The sequence below is a fragment of the Manis javanica genome, chromosome 15 (assembly GCF_040802235.1).
Source record: "Manis javanica isolate MJ-LG chromosome 15, MJ_LKY, whole genome shotgun sequence".
In the NCBI taxonomy this organism is placed as follows: domain Eukaryota; kingdom Metazoa; phylum Chordata; class Mammalia; order Pholidota; family Manidae; genus Manis; species Manis javanica.
Window position 1 is genome coordinate 30,880,202 of NC_133170.1, and position 27,967 is coordinate 30,908,168.

At 38.5% G+C, this 27,967-nt stretch overlaps 1 protein-coding gene across 17 annotated transcripts in view; it reads left to right on the forward strand.

Annotated features, from left to right (window-relative positions):
* ERC1 (ELKS/RAB6-interacting/CAST family member 1) overlaps positions 1 to 27,967 on the forward strand; it is a 724,558-nt gene that overhangs the window by 129,350 nt on the left and 567,241 nt on the right. For all 17 annotated transcript variants that reach the window (XM_073222497.1, XM_073222500.1, XM_073222503.1 and 14 more), the window contains 2 exons: positions 608 to 1,024; positions 24,770 to 24,844. In XM_073222497.1, the coding sequence (XP_073078598.1) occupies positions 608 to 1,024; positions 24,770 to 24,844 (492 nt within the window). The remainder of the gene's footprint in view (positions 1 to 607; positions 1,025 to 24,769; positions 24,845 to 27,967) is intronic.

Here is a 27,967-nt window from a genome sequence, read left to right on the forward strand (position 1 = left end):
AGTACTGTGTGATATTGTGCAAGTTACTTAAATCTCTCTAAGTCTAGTGTCATCATCCACATAATCTAAATACTAGTACATATGTCATAGTGAGGAGCCAATTAATTAGCACAAAGAAAGTGCTTGACACAGTGTGGCATGTAGAAACTACTCCTTAAATGTTAGCATTTTTTTTTAGTGTGCAAATTTAATTGTGAAATAGTCATTGCATGTTTTGATGTCCTCTGTATTTTTAGTGACATTTTTTGTTTTATGTGTTTGTATTCCTGTAGATTTCCCATCTCTGTTTACTCTCCCTTCCCCTTTGGTTCTATATAATAACTTCTCTTCATTTTGAACTGTCTGTTTTGTCATGGCTTATGCAAAGTGAGGAATTGCCATACTTATTTCCTATTGAGAATAAACACAAGTTAAATTATTGACATTTACAGATTATCTCAGTCATTTTTTGAGACAGTGTGAAGTAGATTAACATGAATGTTAACTTGCCAAGTGTAGAATTCTGAGAGCCGGGGCATGTACTGTCTGACTTGCTGCAGTCTGCTCTGTATTTGCTTCTTGAGGAGGAAAGCTGATTCAGGATTTTCTTTTTTTGTTTTGGTTCTAGCACATGCAGATGACAATCCAGGCTCTTCAGGATGAATTGCGGATCCAAAGGGACCTGAATCAGCTGTTTCAGCAAGATAGTAGCAGTAGGACTGGTGAGTCTTGTGTGGCAGAGCTGACGGAGGAGAATTTTCAGAGGCTACATACTGAGCATGAGCGGCAGGCCAAAGAGCTGTTCCTTCTTCGAAAGACTCTAGAGGAAATGGAGCTGCGTATTGAGACTCAGAAGCAAACCCTAAATGCTCGAGATGAGTCCATCAAAAAACTTCTGGAGATGTTACAGAGCAAAGGACTGTCTGCTAAGGCTACTGAGGAAGACCATGAGAGAACAAGACGACTGGCAGAGGCAGAAATGCACGTCCACCATCTAGAAAGTCTCCTGGAGCAGAAGGAGAAAGAAAACAGTATGTTGAGAGAGGTGAGTGAACACTGGTTCAGTTGTTAGGACTACCTTTTTTTTTTCTGATTAGTCAGCATCTTGGCTTAGATAAATTTAAATGCTCTACTGAAAAGGAATTTCTTCTTTGGTATTTAAGTGTGTCACTGATTTCCATTCTGTCTTGTATGAGATGACATTGACTGGTATGTTTACAGGCTTGATAACTTTCTGGATTCCCCCATCACCTCCCAACCCCCTTCTGGTTTCTATAGATTCCTTTTGTTGCTAAAGAAGCATAGATTTTCTTGGTTTGTTACTCATCTCTTGATTTGTTCTTAGAGAAACATGCAGCAAAACCAGACTGAGAATAGCTGAAACTATTGCTCAGTTTAAAAATATTAATAACAGAAAGTAAGCAGTTACCTTAATTTAAGTGTTGGGATGGTGAATTCTTTTCCTACATATATATATAACAGTAACAATATTATGCATAGCAGTAATAGTAGTATAACTTCATTAGGGGACCTTATTCCAATGTGTGTAAGTATGTGGGAGGGGGGTCTTCTCATAATTTAAAACCAAGCAATTCTCTAACACCAGCAGGAAATTCTGATGCTATCAGCTTGAGACAGCACCAGATTCCAAGGTTAAGGGCTCTGTCCTGCAGGACTGCCCTTTACCCCAGGTCCCAGGCGCTGGTCACAAGCTCAGGCAGTTAACCTGTGCTTTGGACCTAATGGCTACAGATTGGAGGTTCCCACGACCTCCTCCTTCGGTTTAAATTGCTAGAGTGGCTCTCAAAACTCAGGAAAACACATAGGTTTACCAGTTTAATAAAGGATACCGTAAAGGATACAAGTTAAAAGCCAGATGAAGAGAGACATAGGGCAAGGTCCCAAATAAAGGAGCTTCTATCCTTGCGGAACTTGGGGCCTGCCTTGGTTGGCACATGGAGGCGTTCTGGTTCCCCAAGCATAGAAGCTCTTTCTGACTGAGAAGCAGGATCCAAGAGAGCAGAGAGTGATAAGTTCTTCTCTGGAGTTTTTATAAGGGATTCATTGCATAGTCAGGATTGATTAAATTATTGGCCATTGGCTGATTCAGCCTCCAGCACCCCTCCCCCGACCCCCACCCCATTGGTGTGGGGGGTGTGTGTCCAAAATTCTCTCATTAACATGACAAAACAGCAGTTTCACCTTTAAGACTGCAGCATTTTCAGGAACTGTGAATGAAGACCAAATGTACCTGGGAAATAGGTATTTCTTATAACTCGTGCTTATAAAGTCCTTGGCAGCTGTAATGGATGTTTACCTGTGGTTTCTGTGGAAACTCGCCTTGCTGTAAAAGAGGTGATCAAAAGCATTTGCTGCTGTGGAAGCACAGGGAGAAAGAATGATACAGAGGCGCACAGTCACTTGTTTTTAGAGAGGAAACTCAAGACTTTAAGTGACCACTGTGACTATTGATGATTTTTCATTTTCCTAGGTAAGACTTTAAAGAAAGCATAAATGAATTCATCTTACTTTGAATTTAAAAATATTTGCACTTTAATTCTTTATATGTGGTCAGAGGTTTCAGATAACTTTCACATTTAGATAGGGGAAAAAATCTCAGAACTGTGTTGTGCCAATCTGAATAATTCATTTTTAAATGAAATATGAAAAAGTTAAAAAAATGGGATATCCCTTAAGTAGCAAAATAGCAACTTTAAGAGAGTACTTCTAAATTGGAAGTTTTTCCATAATTTCTCCTTTTGTAAAAAATCTGAAATATTTATTTACAGTGAGGTCAGTTTTATTTTTGAAGAAGTTTAATGTTTTTTAGAAATACAATTTTATTACACAGTAAGTCCGTTATAGTTTACTGCAGTAAAGTTAGAAAATAGCAAAACCTTAAAACCCCAGGTGTCATTACCTAGCGATAACTGTTGTTTTGTTATGTATATGTTTATTATGTGTTCAGTCTTCCATTACTTGTGTATTTTTTTCTCTTAAAAAGACTCATCAGTATTGTCTAATAACTTTTTGTGATGAGGGAAATGTTCTGTGTATGCCCCTTATGTGGTTGCCATGAGCTACATGTGGCTGTTGATCAGTTGAAATGCAGCTAGTGTAAGGGAACTGAATTTTAAACTCTATTTAAATGTGACTAATCTATAATTAAATTAATGAAATTTGAATTTAAGCATCTTCGTGCAGCTAGTGGCTACTGTAGGAACGCAGCTATGCATAATGGCACGCCACCCACTCTTCTTTGTGATTTGTCTTGGTCATCTTTTTTTTTTTTTAACCAGTACCTGTAGTTTTGTAATTCCAAATACATTTATAAAGTTCTACTGCATTTATTTGAATATCTCTTACTGTTGAAAATTTAGATCACTCAATTTTTCAGTATTATAAAACTATGCTGCACTGAATATTCTTAACCATATGTTATGTTAATTTTTTCTTTAGTATGAATTCCAGAAATGAATTTGCTCCAAGAGTGTGTACATTTTCAAAACTTTGAGTAATCTCATCTTCCAGAGTGATTTGACAAGTTTATCCTGTGTTCCGATTAATTACATATACAAACTAGAGGATTAATTACATATAATCAGAACTTATAATTGTGTTATTAAGATTAATCTGCAGCAATGTGCATGTTATGCTCTTCAAATTACCAGACTGTATGTTCTAGAAAGTTTTCTATCTCCTACTATGTTAGAGGCACATCCTGAGTTCCTTTCAGTTTGCTATGAAAACTTTATATTTTAATGAGCCAACCCAGAGCCTAGCCATAGAACACTGTTAGAGAAGTAATAATTTCAGCTAACATGCAACATAAAAACCATACCAACATCATGATGAACTGTGAATATTAAAAGTTCTATTTACTACTTCTGTTCTGAATATTTCAACCTATGCCCATTTATTTTTGAGTTTTGGAGTTAATGAGTAGGGAATAGTTACGGATTGTGAAAAGCAGAGTAATTCTGGCAGAGAACAATCAATATGGTGAATTTGGAAAAGTGGTAGTAAAAAAAAAAGTGGTAATAAAGACTGATTTTCAAATAAACTATAGACAGATATCAAATCTCACCTATGTACATATGTGGAAAGAAATCTAGGCCTTGTCAATCACACCAACACACAGTTCCAGTTGTTATTAGTAATGTAGCGTCATCATAAAGGAAACACAATTATATGAATTAAAATTACTTAAGACCAAGTGTGAATGGTTGCTTCAGAACAGATGTTTAGAATACTTACTCCTTTCTGTTTCTCTTACTCACCTTCAAGACTTAGCTCAAATTTCAGTTCTCTGAAGTTTTCCTTGTGCAAGCTCTATACATAGATGTAGACGAACCAGTGAAGGTGTACTTACATGTATGTTTCTTCATTTACTTAAATTTTTGCATCAAGAATATATGTTTTTTTATCTTTATATTGCCAGTGTCCAACAAAAGCAGTGGATACCCAAAAAATGTTAGTTGAATAAGTTGGAATGTAGGCAAAGAAATTTAAATCTGGAGCTTACGGAAAGAATGATAGCCTTTCCAGTTCTTGTTTTACAGTGTGACTGCAGCATACTAAAACAACCCCCCCCAAACCAGTTTTGCTTTTGAGTTTAGATGTAGAAATTTATAAATAAACTGTTAAAGGATATAATTAGCCTTATGATGAAAGGGTAGTACTATGACTGAAAGGAGTTTATTCCAGAAATGCCAGAGTGGGTCAGTATATCATACACAATTATAATTTGTAATAGGTAAAAAGAAAAGAGAGCCCTGTGGTACTTGATAGCTTGATCTATTGAAAACTAAACCAACTTAACTAAAATAGTTGAATGATACTTGTATAGTATGATTTAAATTAATAACATAATAAATGTATATTATAAACACACTTCAAACTAATGTGCTTACCATGACATACTAGGCTTGCTATATACTTAAAGCTAAGGAGAAATAAAAAATGGTTGTGTTCATCAGTATTTAACATCATTCTAAAGTATTAGGCAGGGCATTTAGATAAGGTAGTGAAAAGCATAGGGCTAAACTTTCATTATAGTGTAGATGAGAACATTAATGAAAGATGTCACTATTCCACAACTCTGTAAATATAATGTAATCCCAATGGGAAAATTCTTGAAACATGCCTAAATGATGTTGTAGTTTATTTGCAAGAATAATAATGCAGAGATTAAAGATGGCAGCATGAGAGGTGAGACAGAGGCTTCCTCCTAAAACCGCATATAATACAAAAATATAATTAATAGAAGTAATCCTGAAAGAGCAGCAGGAAAGAGGACTGTGCCAGACTGCATACACCTGGAGAAAAGAGCAGACCTCACGGAACAGGGTAATGTACCAAAGCTGTGGCCCTGCAGGACCCAAGCCCTTCCCTCACCCCAGCTCACTGGCTAGAGGAAGAGAAACGGAGCGGGGAGGGAGTAGAGGCCTGGGACTGCTGAATACCTAACTCCAGAGATCAGCTCTGGGAGCACAAACCTACATTTCATGGTGCTTTCATGATACTCTCCTGATTAGGGGATTGGAAAGCTAAGACAGGCAGAATTCCTGGAGAGACTGAGATTCCAGCCGCTTGTGGAAAGCAGGGATCCATATCCGGCTGCTCTGGGGCAAAAGAAAGGCAGGCAGTCTGAGAGACTTCCTAACAAGGAAGCACTTAGCAAGAGGGCTGCTAAAGGGGCAAGGATTGCACAGAGCTTACTGCTCAGGAGAAAGGACAGGTAGACAAAATTGTCTGGGTGCACTCTGCCCAGCAGGTTGGGAGCTTTCACGACATCCAGGTGCTCCAGGTCCTTGGCTGGCTACACAGCTTCAAGGACCCTCTCCATGATATGCAGCCTACTGCGCCTTTCTCCCAGCCAGCCCTATCTGTCTCGCAAACCGGCAAGCACTACCCTGGCAATAGGCCAGCCAGAGGCAAGACCTGTCTACAGCAACTACAAACGCAAAGCATAGAGGCTTATACCTGTGTGCTTGGCCCACTGGTTCAGGCAGTGGAGATAGGCATAACGGCCAGGAAGTGCGAAAGAGCTCTTTACTCTCCCCAGGAACCAATACCACTCCCCTGCAACCCCTGCCTTGGTTCAGGGGCTGAACAGTTCTAGGGAGTAGAGGTTCTGGACACCAGAGGGCTCCATATACAAATATGAAACACCAAAGGAACCTGGTTCAGAGTAAAATTAATATAGCTCCTGAGAAAGATAACATGGACCTCATGACTCTTCCTGAAAGGGAATTAAAAATAAAAACCATTAACATGCTAATGGAGGTATGGAAAGATATTCAAGAACTCAGGAATGAATTCTGGTCAGAGATCCAATCATTGAAGAGCACAATGGAGGGTATTAAAAGCAGATTGGATATGGTGGAGGAGATGATAAATGAAATAGAAACTAGAGAAGAGGAATACAAAGAAGCTGAGGCACAGAGAGAAAAAGGGATCTCTAAGAATGAAAGAATATTGAAAGAACTGTGACCAATCCAAACGGGAAAAATATTCACATTAAAGGGGAACCAGAAGAAGAAGAGAGAGAAAAAGGTATAGAAAGTGTCTTTGAGGGGGTAATTGTTGAAAAGTTCCCCAAGTCTCCCAACACAGGGACCCAAGGAAGATAACTCAAAGACATATAGTAATTAAAATGGCAAAGATCAAGGATAAGGACAGACTATTAAAAGCAGCCAGAGACAGAAATATGATTACATACAAATGAAAGCCCATCAGGCTAACATCAGACTTCTCAGCAGAAACCTTACAGGCCAGAAGGGAGTGGCATGATGTACTTAACACAATGAAGCAGAAGGGCCTGGAACCAAGATTACTTTATCCGGCAAGATTATCATTTAAATTTGAAGGAGGGATTAAACAATTTCCAGATAAGCAAAACCTGAGAGAATTTACCTCCCACAAATCATCTCTATAGAGTGTATTTTGGAGGGACTGCTATAGATGGAAGTGTTCCTAAGGTTGAATAGCTGTCACCAGAGGTAATAAAACCACAGTAAAGAAAGTAGAACAGCTAATTACTAAGCAAAGGCAAAATTAAATTAACTATCCCAAAAGTCAATCAAGGGATAGACAAAGAGTACAGAATATGATACCTAATATATAAAGAATGGAGGAAGAAGAAAAAGGAGGAGAAAAAGAAAAGAAACCTTAGATTGTATTTGTAATAGCATATTAAGTGAGTTAAGTTAGACTCTTAGATAGTAAGGAAGTTAACCTTGAGCCTTTGGTAACCACGAATCTAAAGTCTGCAATGGCAATAAGTACATACCTACTGATAATCACCCTAAATGTAAATGGACTGAATGCACCAATCAAAAGACATAGAGTCACTAAATGAATAAAAAAACAAGACCCAAATATATGCTGCCTACAAGAGACTTTAATCCCAAAGACATACACGGTCTAAAAGTGAAGGGATGGAAAAAGATATTTCATGCAAGTAATAGGTAGAAAAAAGCAGGAGTTGTAGTACTTGTATCAGACAAAATAGACTTCAAAACAAAGAAAGTTACAAGAGGCAAAGAAGGACATTCCATAATGATAAAGGGGTCAATCCAAAAAGAAGATGCAATTATAAATATCTATGCTCCCATCACAGGAGCACCTACATATGTGAAACAAATACTAACAGAATTAAAAGGGGAAATAGAATGTAATGCATTCATTATAGGAGACTTCAACACACCACTGATTCCAAAGGACAGATCAACCAGACAGAAAATAAGGAGACAGAGGCACTGAACAAAACATTAGAACAGATGGACCTAATAGATATCTACAGAACTCTACACCCGAAAGCAGCAGGATACACATTCTTCTCACGTGCACATGGAACATTTTCAAGAATAGATCATATACTAGGTGACAAAAAGAGCCTCAGTAAATTAAAAAAGATTGAGATCATATCAACCAATTTCTCAGACCACAAAGGTATGAAACTAGAAATAAATTACACAAAGAAAATGTGAAAAATACCACAAAAATATGGAGGCTCCTAAGTAACCAATGGATCAATGACCAAATAAAAACAGAGATCAAGCAGTATGTGGAGACAAATGAAAACAATAATTCAACACCGCAAAACCTGTGGGATGCAGCCAAGGCCATGCTAAGAGGAAAGTATATTGCAATACAGGCCTACCCTGGAAAGAAGAACAGTCCATATAAGCAGTGTAAACTCACAATTAAAGAAACTAGAAAAAGAGGAACAAATGAGGCCCAAAGTGAATAGAAGGAGGGACATAATAAAGATCAAGCAGAAATAAATAAAATTGAGAAAAATAATAGAAAGAATCAATGAAAGCAAGAGCCAGTTCTTTGAAAAAATAAACAAAATAGATAAATCCCTAGCCAGACTTACCAAGAAAAAAAGAGAGTCTACACACATAAGCAGAATCAGAAATGAGAAAGGAAAAATCACTACGGACACCACAGAAATACAAAGAATTATTAGAAAATACTATGAAAAATTATATGCTAACAAACTGGATAACCTAGAAGAAATGGACAACTTTCTAGAAAAATACAACCTTCCAAGGCTGACCAAGGAAGAAACAGAATATCTGAACAGACCAGTTGCCAGCAAAGAAATTGAACTGGTAATCAAAAACCTACCTAAGAACAAAACGCCTGAACCAGATGGCTTCAAGACTGAGTTTTTTAAACACTTAGTGAAGACTTAATACCCATTCTCCTTAAACTTTTCCAAAAAATAAAAGAGTAGGGAATACTTCCAAACTGATTCCGTGAGGCTAGCATCACTCTAATACCAAAACCAGGCAAAGACACCACAAGAAAAGAAAATTACAGACCAATATCCTTGATGAACACAGATGCAAAAATACCCAAGAACATGTAAGCAAATCAAATTCAAAAATACATCAAAAAGATCATCATGATTAAGTTGGATTTATTCTGGGGATGCAGGGATGGTACAACATTTGAAAGTCCATCAATGTCATCCACCATATCAACAAAAAGGACAAAAATCACATGATCATCTCCATAGATGCTGAGAAAGCATTTGGCACAATTCAACATCAATTTATGATAAAAACTCTCAACAAAATGGGCATAGAGGGCAAGTACCTCAACGTAATAAAGGCCACATATGACAAACCCATAGCAACATTATACTTAACAACAAGAAGCTGAAAGCTTTTCCTTTAAAAAAGGAAACAAGACAAGGATGCCCACTCTCCCCACTTCTATTCAACATAGTACTGGAGGTCCTAGCCACGGTAATCAGACAACACAAAGAAATAAAAGGCATCCAGATTGGCAAGGAAGAAGTTAAACCATCCCTGTTTGTAGATGACATGATATTGTACATAAAAAAAACCTAAATAATCCATTCCAAAACTACTAGATCTAATATCTGAATTCAGCAAAGTTGCTGATCTGTTGCAGTCCTATACACTAACAATGAACTAGCAGAGAGAGAAATCAGGAAAACAATTCCATTCACAACTGCATCAAAAAGAATAAAATATGTAGGAATAAACCTAATCAAGGACGTGAAAGACCTATACTCTGAAAACTACAAAACACTCATGAGAGAAATTAAAGAAGACACCAATAAATGGAAACACATCCTGTGCTCATAGATAGGAAGAATTAATATTGTCAAAACGGCCATCCTGCCTAGAGCAGTCTATAGATTCAATGCAATTCCCATCAAAGTACCAACAGCACTCTTCAACGAACTACAGTAAATAGACCTAAAATTCATATGGAACGACAAAAGACCTCGAATAGCCAAAGCAATCCTGAGAAGGAAGAATAAAGTAGGGGGTTTTGCTCCCCAATTTCAAGCTTTACTACAAAGCCACAGTAATCAAGACAAGTTGGTACTGGCACAAGGACATACCCATAGACTAATGGAACAGACTAGAGAGCCCTGATATAAACCCAAACATATATGGTCATTTAATATATGATAAAGGAGCCATGGACATACAATGGGGAAATGATAACCTCTTCAACAGCTGGTGTTGGCAAAACTGGACAGCTACATGCAAGAGAATGAAACTGGATTATTGTTTAACCCCATACACAAAAGTAAACTCGAAATGGATTAAAGACTTGAATGTAAGTCATGAAACCATAAAACTCTTAGAAGACAACATAGGCAAAAAGCTCCTGAACATAAGCATGAGCAACTTCTTCCTGAATGCATCTCCTCGAGAAAGGGAAACAAAAGCAAAAATGAACTCATGGGACTACATCAAACTAGAAAGTTTCTATATGGCAAAGGACACCATCAACAGAACAAAAAGGCATCCTACAGTATGGGAGAATATATTTGTAAATGACATATCTGACAAGGGGTTAACATCCAAAATATATAAAGAACTTTTATGCCTCAACACCCAAAAAGCAAATAACCCGATTAACAAATGGGCAGAGGATATGAAAAGACAGTTCTCCGAAGAAGAAATTCAGATAGCCAACAGACACATGAAAAGATGCTCCACATCACTAATATCATCAGGGAAATGCAAATTAAAACCACAGTGAGATATCACCTCATACCAGTAAGGATGGCCAGCATCGAAAAGGCTAAGAACAACAAATGCTGGCGAGGATACGGAGAAAGGGGAACCCTCCTACACTGCTGGTGGGAATGTAAACTAGTTCAACCATTGTGGAAAGCAATAAGGAGGTTCCTCAAAAAACTAAAAACAGATATACCATTTGACCCGGGAATCCCGCTCCTTGGAATTTACCCAAAGAATGCAGCTTTTCAGATTCAAAAAGACATATGCATCCCTATGTTTATCACAGCACTTTTTACAATAGCCAAGATATGGAAGCAACCTAAGGGTCCATCAAAAGATGAATATATAAAGAAGGTGTGGTACATATACACAATGGAATACTATTCAGCCATAAGAAGAAAACAAATCCTACCATTTGCAACAACATGGATGGAGCTAGAGTGTATTATGCTCAGTGAAACAAGCCAGGCAGAGAAAGACGAGTACCAAATGATTTCACTTATCTGTGGAGTATTAGAACAAAGATAAACTGAAGGAACAAAACTGCACCAGAATCACAGAACCCAAGAATGGACTAACAGTTACCAAAGGGAAAGGGACTTGGGATGATGGGTGGGAAGGGAGGGATAAGGGCGGGGTAAAAGAAAGGTAGCATTATGATTAGCATGTATAATGTAGGGGTGTAAGGGGAGGGCTGTGCAACACAGAGAAGACAAGTCTTGATTCTACAGCATCTTACTATGCTAATGGATAGTGACTGTAATGGGGTTTGTGGGGCAGACTTGGTGAAGTGGGGAGCATAGTAAACATAATGTTCTTCATGTAAAAAAAAAAAGACTAAGAAAAAAAATTAAATCAGGAGATGGTTTAAATATCTAATGTCCAAAAGATGCTCCAGTATATTAGTAATATTATTTTATACAATTCGTATGTTGTATACAAGTGGCTGTCATTTATTTGTATAGTAGTCTTCTGCATATTTACTTTGTACTTCTCTACTAATCTCATATAAACTTTTAAGAAAAATAAATAAATAAATAAATAAAATAATACAAAGTTCCTTGGACTCAAAAAAAAAAAAAGACACACCGTTTTATGTGCTGAAGGGGAAAGGGGGAAATGCCTCTAAATGTATCACGACACAAAGCTTTTTCATTCAGAAGTTTTATACTGGTTGCAGTTCTTTACTTCTTTAACCATAGGGTTTAATCATATATCATTATGAACTGTTTTTGTAGCTGTCTCCTTGACAACAACTTTTTGTTTCAATGCTGATACACAGCATAATATTACTGAAGACATGCTAGACAACAAAGTTAACATGAAAAATACCAACAACCTCCACTAAAGTGGTAACAAAATGAACTGCTATGACTGAATGCACAGACAAACAAATCTAGCAGGACTGCTGCCCTGCTGGCCGACTGTAAGATGCCATCAAGTTTAAGACTTAGCTCAATTTCACATTGTAATAATGGGAAACTGAGCCTTAGAACTGATGAAATCCCAGTTTCTTAAAAGATTGACAATAGTCCAATAAATAATAAAACACATGGATACCCTGTGTTGCTAACTCACAACTCATTTTGCCTTTCTTGATACACTAGTGACATAATGTAAAAACAGTCATTTCAAGTCACTACTCATCTATCCTAGATTAGAACTAAGTTCTTTTACTAGATTTCCATGTTCACTGTTGACTCTCCCTCCCACATTTATTCTCAACATAACCAAAGTAAATTTTAAAAACTAGACCGGATCTTATCACTCCCTTGACTAAACACTGGAATGATTTTCTCTTGTACTTTGGAAAAAGTTATTGCATTATCTGCAAGGATCATGAAGGCCAAATGCTTTGTCTCCTAGAGGGCATGGATTTTGTTTTGTTCACTGCTGTTTCCCTAGTGCTTTGCACATAGTGCCCAATAAATACCTGATGAATGGAATGAATGAATCCCTGGCCACCTGTGGGTAAAATTGTAATATTTTCAGAATATCTCGCCTGGCTTTAGTACATCTGCATATCAACAGGCACTCAAGGGTGGAGAGAAGTATGGCTTTAGTGCATTTACATCATTCCTCAGAGGTGGAGAGAAGTTCATCTCCCTATCAATGGGTAATTACCTGGGAAACGGAGGGCTTATCTGTACCTGAGAGGTGAGGGGGAGGACCGGTTTTCCTGCTGCTGGAGCAGGAGAGAGATGGTCCGGACTGCAGTTTGTAAGCAATAAACGTATTTTAAACTTTATTTCTCCTTTTGACTGATTTCGGTTTTTAGAAGTATTTTGTGCTGGGATTTCCTTTTCCCCGACTTACACCACTTCAGTGTTCTTCCCAGACCAGTCTTCCCCTTGTATGAATGATATGCTGTTGCCCTCCAGCCTCCTTGCTATTCCCTCAAAGTTCCTTCCCAACAGGCCTTTGAACCTGCTAACCCTTTTTCATGAAACGATTTTATCAAAATGCTCACCAAGACTGTCACTTTGTACTCCTTCAGATCTCCCTTAAACGGTACCTCCTCAAAGATGCTTACCCTGTTTAGAAAACCACACCCCCCAACACAGACTACTCATACTCAATTCATTTATTTCATCTCGTAATTATCACTTTCCCAACAGACTTTTAATTTCAAGGAAGGCAAAGACCATATATTCTGACATGAAAAATGTATACCCAGTGCCTATCCCAGGATGAAATTACTTTTTAGAAGCTCAATAAATATTCGTTGAATAAATGAGAAAGAGATGGTATCAAGTGTCTCTAGCATCTTATTGCTCTGCAAACAATCTTTATGTTTACCCACTATTATCATTTCAACTTTGGCTAACTGTATTTTCTAACTTCCACATATTAAATTCTTTCAGGTTCTGGCTATGACAATGAAAGATTTCTTTCCTATCTCAAAATTATATAAAAAAGTTTTTAAGTTTTATTCTAGTATTTCTAATTTTTAGAGAGCAGCTTTTTATTTTACCGGAATTTAATTTGCTGTCTATGTAACTCTTTTCCAAACAGATGACTATTTTCCAAAACCTTCATCATATACTTCAAACTATATTACTTCTGGATTCTACTCTATTTTACTGACCTAGGTATCTATTGCTGTGCCAATGGAGTAGGTAGATACCCACATAGACAACCATACATGAGCAAGGAAGTGGGGTGGTGTCTTTGGCTAGCCATTGTATAGCTGGTAACTTCTACACATGCACTGTAAGCTGATCTTCCAGGATGTGCAGAATGAGAATGTAAATCACAGACCAGCTAAAACTGGCAGATTCCAAGGCAGAGCAAAGTTAAACCAAATTTCAACCCAAAACTCATTATACTTTCATTAACATGAGATCAGCATTGTGATTTAACACCCCCACCGATCTGTCATTGGGCAACAACTGCCAGGACAGTTCTGATGAGCACCAAATACAGCTAAAAACTCCTCTCTGAGGGTACAGCAAACCTGAACTCCAAGAAGACCCTGCCTGTTCCTTTTGAAATCTATTCCCACTTAGTGAATATTCATCTCCCCTTACATAAAAAAAATTTCCTACTGTCTCCTCGAGGCAGCTCTCTCAGGGCTTTGCCCAGGGCTCAACTCTCAAGAGTGTACTTTCACTACTCTTCAAACTCTTATTTTCCAATAAATTCCTAAAATGCAACTGCCATTTCATCAGTCCTTGAATTCTTTATTGAGAGGAGGCAAGAACCCATCTTGGGTAATTCCAGTACTGTATATTTTAATATCAATACTTAGTTATTAAAATTTGCACATATTGGTCTAAAATATATTATTTATGTGGCCTACTATTAATGCTTCATAGGCTTATGGATTGCAGATCCAAATAGTCCACAGCCAACTCAGGTATAATCTTCCAACAGACTGAGGACCAAAAGTTGGGTGTCAAACTTTGATGTTATGTTCAAATACACATATCATAACCTGCTTAAGCAAGTGTTCCTGCATTATTATTCCTTTTTAAAAAAATTTTTATTAAGGTATTACTGATACACACACTCTTATGTTTCACATGAAACAACAATGTGGTTACTGCATTTACCTATATTATCAAGTCCCCACCATACCCCAATGCAGTCACTGTCCATCAGTGAAGCAAGATGCCACAGATTCACAATGTGCCCTTTCTCTGCTACAGTGTTCTCTCCATGGTCCCCAACACCATATGTACTAAACATAATACCCCTCAATCACCTTCTCCTTCCCTCCCCACCCACCTTCCCACACCCCTCACTTTTGGTAACCACTAGTTCATTCTTGGAGTCTCTGAGTCTGCTGCTATTTTGTTTCTTCAGTTTTGCTTCATCATTATACTCCACAAATGAGGGAAATCATTTGGCACTTGTCTTTCTCCACCTGGCTTGTTTCACTGGGCATAAAGTCCTCCAGCTCCATCCATGTTGTTGCAAATGGTAGGATTTGTTTCTTTCTTATGGCTGAATAGTATCCCACTGTGTATATGTACCACACCTTCTTTATATATTCATCTTTTGATGGACCCTTAGGTTGCTTCCATATCTTGGCTATTGTAAAAAGTGCTGTGATAAACATAGGGATGCATATGTCTTTTTGAATCTGAAAAGCTGCATTCTTTGGGTAAATTCCAAGGAGCGGGATTCCCGGGTCAAATGGTATATCTGTTTTTAGTTTTTTGAGGAACCTCCTTATTGCTTTCCACAATGGTTGAACTAGTTTACATTCCCACCAGCAGTGTAGGAGGGTTCCCCTTTCTCCGTATCCTCGCCAGCATTTGTTGTTCTTAGCCTTTTCGATGCTGGCCATCCTTACTGGTATGAGGTGATATCTCACTGTGGTTTTAATTTGCATTTCCCTGATGATATTAGTGATGTGGAGCATCTTTTCATGTGTCTGTTGGCCATCTGAATTTCTTCTTCGGAGAACTGTCTTTTCATATCCTCTGCCCATTTGTTAATCGGGTTATTTGCTTTTTGGGTGTTGAGGCATAAAAGTTCTTTATATATTTTGGATGTTAACCCCTTGTCAGATATGTCATTTACAAATATATTCTCCCATACTGTAGGATGCCTTTTTGTTCTGTTGATGGTGTCCTTTGCCATATAGAAACTTTCTAGTTTGATGTAGTCCCATGAGTTCATTTTTGCTTTTGTTTCCCTTTCTCGAGGAGATGCATTCAGGAAGAAGTTGCTCATGCTTATGTTCAGGAGCTTTTTGCCTATGTTGTCTTCTAAGAGTTTTATGGTTTCATGACTTACATTCAAGTCTTTAATCCATTTCGAGTTTACTTTTGTGTATGGGGTTAAACAATAATCCAGTTTCATTCTCTTGCATGTAGCTGTCCAGTTTTGCCAACACCAGCTGTTGAAGAGGTTATCATTTCCCCATTGTATGTCCATGGCTCCTTTATCATATATTAAATGACCATATATGTTTGGGTTTATATCAGGGCTCTCTAGTCTGTTCCATTAGTCTATGGGTATGTCCTTGTGCCAGTACCAACTTGTCTTGATTACTGTGGCTTTGTAGTAAAGCTTGAAATTGGGGAGCAAAACCCCCTACTTTATTCTTCCTTCTCAGGATTGCTTTGGCTATTCGAGGTCTTTTGTCGTTCCATATGAATTTTAGGTCTATTTACTGTAGTTCGTTGAAGAGTGCTGTTGGTACTTTGATGGGAATTGCATTGAATCTATAGACTGCTCTAGGCAGGATGGCCGTTTTGACAATATTAATTCTTCCTATCTATGAGCACAGGATGTGTTTCCATTTATTGGTGTCTTCTTTAATTTCTCTCATGAGTGTTTTGTAGTTTTCAGAGTATAGGTCTTTCACGTCCTTGATTAGGTTTATTCCTACATATTTTATTCTTTTTGATGCAGTTGTGAATGGAATTGTTTTCCTGATTTCTCTCTCTGCTAGTTCATTGTTAGTGTATAGGACTTCAACAGATTTCTGTGTATTAATTTTGTATCCAGCAACTTTGCTGAATTCAGATATTAGATCTAGTAGTTTTGGAGTGAATTTTTTAGGGTTTTTTATAAATGGTGTGTCTTACAGTCAGTCAGTGCCATCTTAGATTTGATGAAATACAGTAATATTAAAAAGCCATTCATATACAGTAACATTTGTGATTAGATTTCCTCTTTGTTCATGAATATGATTCTGTTCGTAGAAATAACAGGTAAATAATTTACCCAAATGAAAACCAAAGAAGAAATAATAAAATTTAATTTCAGCATTGTATTTTCTGTTTGCCCTGAAATATTATGTGGACTGTTATTGTTAGATTTTGTATTGTTTACTGTAATATCTTTCCTTTGATTGAAGAGAAGACATTTATTGGAAAAGTACTGAGCAACCCCGATTTGTCTAGGTTAGTTTAGTGCTTGCAGCTTAGGCATTCAATGTTTAACAAGCTTTTCAGGTGATTCTGTTAAACACCAAAGTTTGACATCCAACTTTTGGTTCTCAGTCTATTGGCAGAATACACCCAAGTTGGCTGTGGAATATTTGGATCTGCAATTCATATGCCTACCAAGCATTGTCTGTAGGCCAGATAAATAATATATTTTAGAGTATGTGGAAATCTTAAACATGTAGATGCATAAAATACAAATTTGTTTCAAAGTGTTATTACAATCGTGAAGTTTTTGTGTCTATAGTATTTCAATCAGTAACCCTTGTCTTCATGTTAAGGTTTGCAGAAGTGTTTGAAGTTAAAAGTCCTAATATTTGACTGGTTTCTACCTTATGGATTCTGAATCTAATGAGCTGAGGAATGCCTCTTAAATCATTAGCAGTTTTAAGGTATAAACAGGGGACATTGGAGGGGAAAAAAAGAAAAAAATTGAAACAACAAAGAAGGAAGAATTAATAAAGAAAAAGGGGTCCCTGTTTGTTTATTTGTGGTGATTTTCAAAAATGACAACAGTTATTTATCTTACTTACTCAGGTTATTCTCCCTCCACCCATTTTTTTGTCAGTTTTGCCTCATTTCCATTTTGATGGGAGGAAAGGTTTTCTCAGAGAGATGGTAAAGGATTAAAAGTACAGTGCTGTGTGACATTGGCTGAGTTAAGAGACAGAAATAGTAGTGAGGATTCTGTTCATTTATACTCTCCTTCTTATTTCTGTCTCTTCCATGTTGTGAGTACAGTAAACCCAGAACTTGTGTGGAGGATTGAATCTGTGAAGGGACTTCACTGGCAATCCAGAACTTCCACCCTTGAACCAAGGGTCCTGGAGGCTAAAACTTGAAACTTGAAAAAAAGAAATTTCAGACATAAGTACTACTTTTGAGTCACAAACACTACTTTCTCTCAGTTTTGTAAGTAGAAGTTGATTTATTTTTAAAAAGCAGGAAACTACTAAAGAGAGAAATGTGAAACTTTGTTACAAAGTTGTTTCTAACTCTACATTAGTCATTATTTTTTAGTGAAGTGATGAGAGAAAGTGAGCCCACTTTGTGTTGCCCACATTTGGTAGTGTTGGATTTGTTGGATTCTCCCTGAGGAGGACACCGCCCCAATTCACTCACGAAAGGCGTCTCTTGATGCAACAAGCAAGAGGAATTTATTCAGGAACCAGCTAGCTGGGGTCCAAGCATCAGCCCGACACAGCGGGTCTCAACAAGGACCCTGAGCACACAAAGCCAGAAGGTTTTATAGCATTTTCAAAGGGGGCAACATTTTCCACAATCACAATACAGTGTTTTTTTCATAGACACATAAATCTTTGTCTGGGGCCACATCCTGGGGTCTGGTTAGATAAGATTACCTTCGGAATGTTTAGGGTGGTTCTAGCAAGATAAGCTTGGTGTGTATGATTAACTGATTTGAGGTCAGCTAACTAAAGGTCACTACATTTAACACTGGCTGACTAACTTGTTTTTCAAGATTCTAATAATTTTCGTCCTTCTAGGTTAGGGGGTGGTATTTAAGCCTTTAAGATGGCTGTGCTTATGCTAACTTTTGATTTTTCAGATCCTACAGTAGTATAATAACACAGTCCAGATAATTTTACCTGTACCTCAGTTTCTGTGAATGAAAACTTTCAGGCCCAAAGGAGCCAAGTAAAGCAGGCAAATAGCACATTCTACTTAACGTTTGTTCAAATGGTGCATTTGTTTCTGTTTTCCAGGCTCCTCTCCATAACAGTGCCTGAGTCAGAGGCTTCATGTGCTAGTGGGAAAGGAGTTTCATCAGCTCACTGACTGCAGGGTGTATTCACAGTGAGCTTTAATGTGCAGGCCTCTGAGTGGAAATCTGTTATGAGTGATAGGTTTTAAAATGTCTTAATAGGAAAGCTTTATGCCTATGAATCTTTTGAAATGCTTCCTAGTTTAACTGAGGAGTGTTCTTTTTATTGAAATGGATTTCTGTTTGCTTTATGTTTTTGTGTACATGCTTGCTAGAATTTAAAGTGAAATTATAATAGTTTTGCCTTAAAGCATTTGGAATTAGATAATGGGGAAGAGCACAGATAAAATCAGTTTAATATCTGAATTGTGGAGTATTTCAAAGAAATACAGCTTTAATATTTACCAGTTTTCATTACCAAATGAAAATTGTAAGGTATATACTACAGGCTTTAGATGATTATTTACAATTAGGAAGATTGATTTTATTTTTGTTTATATGTTTCAAAGTTTCATACTTACTTACTGGAAAAATATGATTAAATATCTACTGTGTGCCCAGTTGGTCACCTTGTTCACAGTGTAGAGATTGAAGTGGACAAACTGGAGGCTGGGAGGAAGCTGTTAGTTGTTTTAATGCAGGTGAGAGATTATTATGGCCTGAACTAATGTGTTTTGTCCTGGATTAGTGAGTTTTAGATTTTACTGTTTTCCTTAATGATGTGTTTGGTTTTGCCATAGTTAATTTAATTGTGGATTAATTTAATCCTTACAAGACTTTTAAACTCTGTTAGGGCTGGTCCAGATAGCCTTCCCTCTGGGGCTAAATTGGCTATGTTCCCAAGTCTTGGCCTCTCTGGTGTCTTACTGAGTGACTCTGATGTGTTCTCCACTGGCTGTTTGGAATTTGAATTTTTCCTAGCCCATGTTCATTCAGCTCATAACTTTCTGGTAGTTGCTGTCCTCAGAAGTTTCTGTCCTCAGTAGTTCTGCATGTGGCATTGCAGTCTTGCCCCGTGCGTGCACACTTAGTATTTGGCCAAAGACTCAGGGGAGATCCTTTTCAGATTAGACAGTGCTGCTTTTCTGTCCAGGTTCCTCTTCTCTGTGTTACTCTGTGCTGCATGTTTTCACTGTCCTTAGGAGCTGTCTTCTGAGCTCTTATCATAATAAGCAATATGCTATTAGGAAGTGATACATGCTAAGAAAAAACAGTTTGATTAGGGAGATTGAAAGTGCATGTTAGGGGTGAATTGCAATTCAAAATAGAATAATAAGAATGGGCCTCTTTGAGACTTTGACTTTTGAACAGACTTGAATAGTTAAGGGAAGAAGAGAAAGTCAAGCAGAGGCAACAGTGAGTGTGAAGGCCTTAAAGTCAGGGACAGGACTGATGTATTGAGGACAAGCAAGGAGGCTGGTGTGGCTGGAGACAGGGGAGAAAAGAGTAAGAGAGGAAGACAGATGGGTAATGGGGCCAGGTCACATAAGGCCTCCTAGGCCAACATAAGGACTGTAACTCTTAACTGTGAGCTTTTGAAGTTTTCAAGCATATTTTGAGTTCTTTTTTTAAAAAGAGCACTGTAGTTGCCCTACTGTGAATAGGGAGGTCAACTTTGGGAGATTTTTGGTCTAATCTATGCAAGACATAATGGTGTCTCAGATCAGTATGGCAGTGGAGGTAAAAAGATGCATCTGGTTTCTGGTGACATTTTGAAAATAGCTATCACAGGATTTCCAGGTGGCTTGGATGTAGGTGTAAGAAAAAGGAGATTCCCATATTTTTGGCCTAAACAACTGAGTGGACACATACCATTAATCAGGATGGTGTAAATGAAACAAATGTAGAGGGGAAGATTAGGAGTTGCATTGTGGACATACTAACCGCTGATACTTATTAGATATACACATGTAGACACTGAGAAGGCAATGGTATATGCAAGTGTGGATTTCAGCAGCAGGCAAAATTTGGGAGTTGTCATTATGTGGATGGTATTGCAAATTATGAGACTGGGTGAGAACACCAAGGGAATGAGGGTAGATGAGAAGAGAAGACAGAGGACTTTGGCCTGTGACCAGGGCACTCCTAAGGAAGTGGGCAGAAAAGGAGCCAGTAAGACAGGAGGGAAAATTTAGAGAGTGTCATGTCTTAGAAGTCAAGGGAAGGGGAAGAAAGAGACTGTGATAAGGAAGAGAGATTGAGCAACTAGTTGGATGCTTTTCACAGATCAAGTTGGATGATAACTAAAGGTGAATCATGGGTGCCAGCATTGTGGAGGTTATCGGCCACCCTCATGAGTTGTTCAGGTGATTATTTGATGAAAATCTGTTTTTTCATGGTAGATTAAAATTCCATATAAAATGGAGAAAATTTATTATTTCTTAGCATCATATCTCCAAAACTTGGCGTAGTCCCCAGCATGAAGAAAGGAAGAAATATATAGGTGCCAGTATCTCTCAGAAGGTGGAGAGCTGGGTGCAGAAGTTATGTAGCCAGAAACAGTGCCTCCGTCATTCATGTCCCTTTATTGGCTGGTGAATACGGTCTGCTGTTGGTACAGAGTGCAGGCACAGCAGCTTGCCCTGCCTGCATCATTGCCACTGAGCCGCTGCCAGCCCGAGTCCAGAGGCTTGAGGCAGCTGCTGCCTCCATCACTCACTGCCAGGATTGTCTCTGAATATTCACATCCCTGCTTCTTCTCCTTACAAGATTCTAATTCAAAGTAAATGATGTGTGTGTCTGACTTGGGCTGCTTGGATAATGTGTCTGGCCTTTAATTGCAAGAAAGGCTGGGAAAACAAGTTTGTGGCAATTTACCTGTGTTGCGGGAGGTAGACACTGCCTTAGAGCATGGAGTCCCCAGACATAGAAAGGAGATCCGATAGCACAAGAGAGAGTTATAGCTGTCCACAATAGGGCTGGAGAAATAGATTGTGCAGGTTACCCGTGAAAGGTGGGAGTTGAATCTGTGGGATTGGGGAAGGGCTGCACCTTGGCTGGTGGTGGGTGCAGGTAGTTTGCTGAGCAAGAGCTTCCTGCTTGCTGATGGAGCACGTGGGGCCAAAAATCCAACCCATGTTTCAGGGTGGGGTTACATATACCCATAGGGCTGCTTTTTTCAAACTTATGTGAAGTTACTCTGTGGGCTAGTAGAGGCCCTCAACTGGGGCTATAGAATTAGGAAGGGCTCCAAGGACAGGAACTTAGAAAATGTCTCTGTGGGTAGGACAGGGGAATGGGTAGGGGATAAGCATTTAGAGCTGGGATAATTCTTTAATGGAAACTCATTGAAAATTTTAAACACGTTGCTACCTTAACTCTCCCTATGGTTAAAAAAAAGGTCAGCTACTAGATGGGTTTCAGGAAGGATGTGAACTGACAACAGCTATTAGGTTTAGAAACAAGGGGGTCCTTTATTTGATGTTGTAGAAGGAGTGGTCCAGCAGAGAGGTGAAGATAGAAACTAGCTAATAAGTTATTCATTTATTCATTCATCTTTTCATCCAACAAAAGAGGAACAGATGTGGAGGAGAGATAATTTTTAATGATTGCTGACATGTCAGATGGTGTTTGAGGAATACAAAAGACAGTTTTTGCCCTTAAGGAGTTCACAGTCTGGTGTGTTAGAGAAGAAAATTATTGCAGTATAATGTAGTAAGTGTTAAAGGAGGGCCATGTAGCATGCTGTATGAGAAATAAGAGGACAGGCAAATAATTCAGCACAGGCGTAGGAAAAGGTTAAATTGTTCCCTCTTCAGCTAATTCTTGAAAGTTTGGTAGCCATTCCTTACTCCTTCATTCAACATTCATTCTTCAAATAGCTGTTAGGCACTCAGCAATGTACCAGCTTCTGTTCTAGGCACTTTGGGTTCGTCAGTGAGTGGAGTGAAGACCATGTTTCTTTAGAAAGGAAACAGTATGCATAAGAAACAAATATATATTATGTTAGAGGGTAAGTGGTATGGGAAAAAGAAAAAAAATAAGGTAAAGGGGAAAGGACACATGGGTTCTTTTTTGTCAGTTTTAAGTTTTAAAATAGAGTAATTTACACTGAGAACATTAAACACTGTTTTTTTTTGATGATAAGTTTCAAACCTGCACAGAAGTAGTGAGACTAGTATAACTAATCTCCATATGCTCATCACTCAGATACACCAGCCACCACAATTTTGTCACAGTAGTTTCACATATCCTTTTTTTTTTCTTTTACTTCTTTTCTTCACCAAAGATTTTAGATGAGTTCCTGGCACCATGTAATTTACCTCTGTGCACTTTAGTATGCATTTCTAAAACTTGGGCATTTTCTGGCGTAACTATAATGTGATTATCACAACTACTGACCCTAGTAATAAAAAAGAGGCATTCGAACTAAGACTTGAAGGAGATGAAGTCTTGCCCTGTGGGCTGTGGAAATGGCTGCAGGTAGCAGGAATAGCTGATGTGAATGAAGGCCCTGAGGATTGAGGAATGCCTGGAATATTTGAGGAACAACAAGGAGTCCAGTGTTGCTGAAGCATAGTGGATGAGGGAAGAGGGGAAGAGCTGAGGTGTGTCGGCTGCTCAAGGACTTGGGCTCTACTTTGAGTCAGATGGGAGCCACAGCAGGATTTTGAGCAGGGGAGTGCCAAGATCAAATTATGTTTATAAGGGTCACTGACTGCTGTGTTCAGAGTAGACTGCAGGAGCAAGATGAAGATTAGGGAACCTGTTTAGGAGGCTGCTGTTAGATTATAAGGTGTGTGTTTGTTGGTGGCTCCCTCCAGCAGTAGTCGTGGAAATGGGAGAAGTGCTTGAATTTTGGATGTGTTTTGAAGGTAGAGACTGGATTTCTTGATTGTGCTTGAAAGAGATGGAGGACTTTAAGAAGGCTCACAGATTTTTGACCTGAGGAATCCGAAGGATGGAGCAGGTTTGGGGGTATACCACCAAGAATTTAATTTTGGGCATGTAGGGTTTGAAATATCCATTAAAACATTTAAGTGTGATACCTAGTTGGACATTTAAGGCTGGAGTTAGGGAGAGAGATAGCAGAAAGGGTGGTGTGTCTTACTTGCACCATAGTATCAGCTGCTAGATTTGGCGGGAGGGTGTGGGTGTTCAGAAATTATTGGTGTTTAAACTGTTGACTGTTTATAATGTAGAAATTTCATCAGTTCATTAGGACTACTGATACTGCTTCAGAAGAGATAACTCAATGAAGTTAGCAGCTCTGTTTTCTGTTTCTCTCAAACCATTCTTCCTGGTCAGTCAGGAATGAATAAATTAGGCAAAAGGTATAATTACAGTATTATATATTCATTTTATTGTGAAACACTGTTCAGATCGAAAGTACTCATCTGTGTGTTCTCTGGGGTCACTAGGGAACTTTGGAAGTACTGATTGATTAACTCAGAGACATTCACAGAATATGACAAGAAAATTTCTGAGGTGGTCTGGTGACTGTACAGTGTTTCTCGAAGATCTGTGATAGGATAACCATTGCCTCCTTCCTTCCTGATCCTGAACCACTAAAATTTGAATTAAAAAAATTGCCATGTTTTCTCGACATTTTAAAACATGAATGTGTTCAACAGTCATACCTTCTTTTTCTTGCTACCTATCACATCACTGGAGAGAGATTTTCGTCATAGGTAGCCAGGTGGTTGTTACTCTGGGGGTGGATACTGTGGAAGGGATGTTGTCAATATAAATGCTTTCAGTAGCTTTGTGCAATGTAGGCTGGTTCTGACAGCTTTTATTTCTCCTTTTAAAAGGGGAATATTTTTAATTCCCTTTTGGGATTGTTTGTTACTCTGATTATATGTCTTAGAATCATGTGGAAGGTTGATACACCAACTTGGGGATGTGCTGTAGTTTCAACTCTTGTAGTAGCTGGGGTCTGTGTGACTAATTTAAAGTAACTAGGTGTCCTGGAATGGGGATCCTTCTGTCCCTGCATGTTTGACCCTTATGCCTCCTTAGCCTGAATGCAGTCCATGGGTTCCCTGATGGGGAGGCAGAAAAAGGCCAGAGTGTCTTACAAGGCTGGGGTAATCATCTTAGGCACACAACTACTCCCTCTCTTTTCCCCTTTAGTCCCCTTTTAAAAGGGAGCAAAAAGGAGGATGCTTACTCTCTTTTTTGCTTCTTTTGTATAGGAGATGCATCGGAGATTTGAGAATGCCCCTGATTCTGCCAAAACAAAAGCTCTGCAAACTGTTATTGAAATGAAGGTAAGTGTGACTCTAATAAGGAATCATGCGAATCAGATTGCACATTCAAGTGATCACACATTTCCTTGAGTGAGTTTTAGAAAGTGGTATGTAATAATATTTTACTAATTTGGTTGTTTGAGAAGAAATGGTAAGACTTAATGAAAATGCCACCTTAAAAGGATTTCAGTTTCATTTGCTGTTAGTTGTAGACCATTGCTCAAATGGGACCAAAAAGGGTTGTCCAGAGTTTCTTTTAAATCAGCTATTCTCAAACTTTTTGCACTCAGGACTCTGTTATTCTCTTAAAATGACAGGCTCATATCATTTATTTTAAAGAAAATATCTGCTTAGTATGAAGTCTGAGTAATCACAGTTTGTCAGTTGTTCTTTCGAGTAAAACTGGTGCTCCATGAAAATGGTCCCTAATTTACCTCGTAGCCCCAAGAAGCACACCAGCGCTCTTCCTAGGGATGCTCTGTGCTTCAGTTTGCTGTGGAAGTGCTGGCTCATCAGAAGGATGTGTACTCAAGGGTTGACATTTATTAAAAGTAATTTTTACTGCTTCACCAAGGATATTCTTAAGTAGTGTTTAAAATTTTTTATTTCTAATTTTCTCTTGTTTTTTTCTTTGGGCACCTGACACTGAAGAATGTAGTGGCTGCTGGTGTGGTTTGGTGCTATTGCCTGTTGTGCTGAGGCTCCGGCAGTTTTTTCTGTCATTGCTTTTATACCTTTAGTGCAAATATTAACACAGTGGAAAAGGCAAAGAAAATCATGGTGGTATTATGAAAATTATTTGACTGTGCAGACTTCTCCAAAGAGTTTTGGGGGGAGACCCCCCCAGGGTTCCACAGACCATACTTTGGAAACTTCTGCTTTAAGTAAATGAATAGTTAGAAATCGTTAGGGTAGATGGTATGGTGATTAATAGCTTGCTTGGGAGGTAAATTCCCTTGATTCAGAATTTGGCTTTATTTAATAAATTGTCTGACATAGGAGCAATTTACCTAACCTTTTATGCTTTAATTCCTTAATTGACAAATGACAGTAATAAATAGTGCCTATTCAGTGTATTTTTCTGTTCTAAATTAGCTAAAACACTTTGGACAGGAACAGGCACATGGTATATATTCAGCCAGTGTTAGCTGCTGCTGTTATAATTTTTGTTAATAACATGTTTATATAAATAGATGCTTCTCAAATACAGTTTTGAGAACTGTTCTGTGAATTTGGATAATTTTCTCTTAAAACTTTATGATGTGTGTATCTTTATTCTCAATAGGGAAAGGATTTACCAAGCAAATTCCAAATTAGTGGGTTCTGGGTTCTTTGTAGTTAGGCAATTAGGAGTCTTGAACATAATCTTGTAAAGAGCCTTTAGAAAGACTTAATTGTATGTTCACATTTCTCACAAGTTTATTTGCACATGTTATTTTCTGATCTCTGTTGAAACCTAAGAATAAAACACATGAATGTACTTAGGTTCACAAAATTTATTTTACTTGCCTTTTGACAGAATGGGGAAGTGTAATAATATTACTTGGCAGTGAGTTTATTTCAGATTATGTTAATCTTCAGTCATTTTGCTAAGAAGGAAGAGATTCTGAGATTCTGGTGGCCCAGTGGGTCAGGGGGTTATCACTCCAAAGTCACACCTGAAGAGGTTGAGTTGCTAAAGGGTGTGGCATGATCTTGAGAGGATAATGAAGATCTAGAATAGTGTTTGGGGTAAATGGGGGAGGAAGATGAATGATAGACAACAAAAGCTCAGCAGTCTTTAAGGTGATGTGATTTTCTTTCTGTCTTATCCTCCTCCTTTCTCCTTTTTCCTCCTCTTCCCTTCACCTTCTTTTCCAGCCTTCTTCCCTCCTTCAATCTTTTCCCTCTGTGCCCCTCTTCCTCCTCTGCTTCTTCCCTTTTTCTCCTTTTCCTTTAAAAATTTTTCCTCTAATAGTGGAGGAACAGGCAGGAATTACTGATTTACTGTAGGGTTAGAATTTTGCTGGTAGATACAGCAGAAGTACTGAGATGCAAATGAATTGAGTGTGATGGTGAAAGAATAGTTTGGATGATAAGTCCAGGATTGTAGCCTGGATAGGCAGGAGGAGAATTTAGAATGGACTGACAGGTTGGCAGAAAATATAACAGTTGGGGAAGTAGATATCTCTGTGAGATTAAAGACCAGCAAATGAGAGTGACAGTGTGATGGGCCAGGACAGAGCTGTTGGCAAGGATAGGATCCACATGGAGTCCTATAAAATAGATAGTTGAAATGGATGGGATGCATGAGGCCATGGGAATTAAAGACATCAAGGAATTCAGACATTGAATCCTAGGATTATGGCAGGAGTGGCATTTGATGGGAAGATTGATTGTGAGCCAAAGCCTTCTTAAAATGAATGGGCAAGACTGACTGGGAGTCCCTAAAAGGGAGCAGTGAGGAGGGTAGAGTGAAAAGGAGTATGTGCTTCACATGAAGGGGACAGCACTGAAGGGCAGGAGATTGCTCACGCTTTCCCTGCTCCTCTGTTGTGCTGGGGCATTAATGACCTTCAATGGAGAGTGATCAGGGAAAGTATATCCTTTGGGAAAGCCAGCTTTTACTTGGGTGTAGGGAGACACCTGTTGACAAAAGTTGAGGATTTGTGAAATTTAACAAGAAATAGAGGATTTCAGTAGGATCAGTGGAATTGGTTAATGGGACACCCAGGGCTGGGAAAGTATATAATAGTAAGATATAAGGAATTTACTTACTTAGTTATACATTCTAGAGAGTAAGAAACCTGGCTTGAAGGACTATCCTCAAATAAGCCCAGTTTGGGTACTGAGTGAGTTGGTACTAGAACTCGTTGAGCATACCAGAATTTTCTGGCCTGATTTTGGAATAGCCTGGCAGGGTCTTTTCTGGGCAGTGCCTACCTTGTGGCTTTGACAGCTGCAGTATGGTCCCTTTTGCAGAGAAGTTTTCATGGTGCTCATTCAGTCAGAGCTGCCATTGTATCTGTGCTGGGGATCAGGGAGAAGTCAGATGATGTTCCTGTAGGGGCTTTGTAGAGATAGAGCTGTCTGACCTGCAGAGCTTGAGGCCCTTTGTCTTGAGTAGAGTCCCAGTGGTGCTAGAAATATACCTCTTCCTGCTGG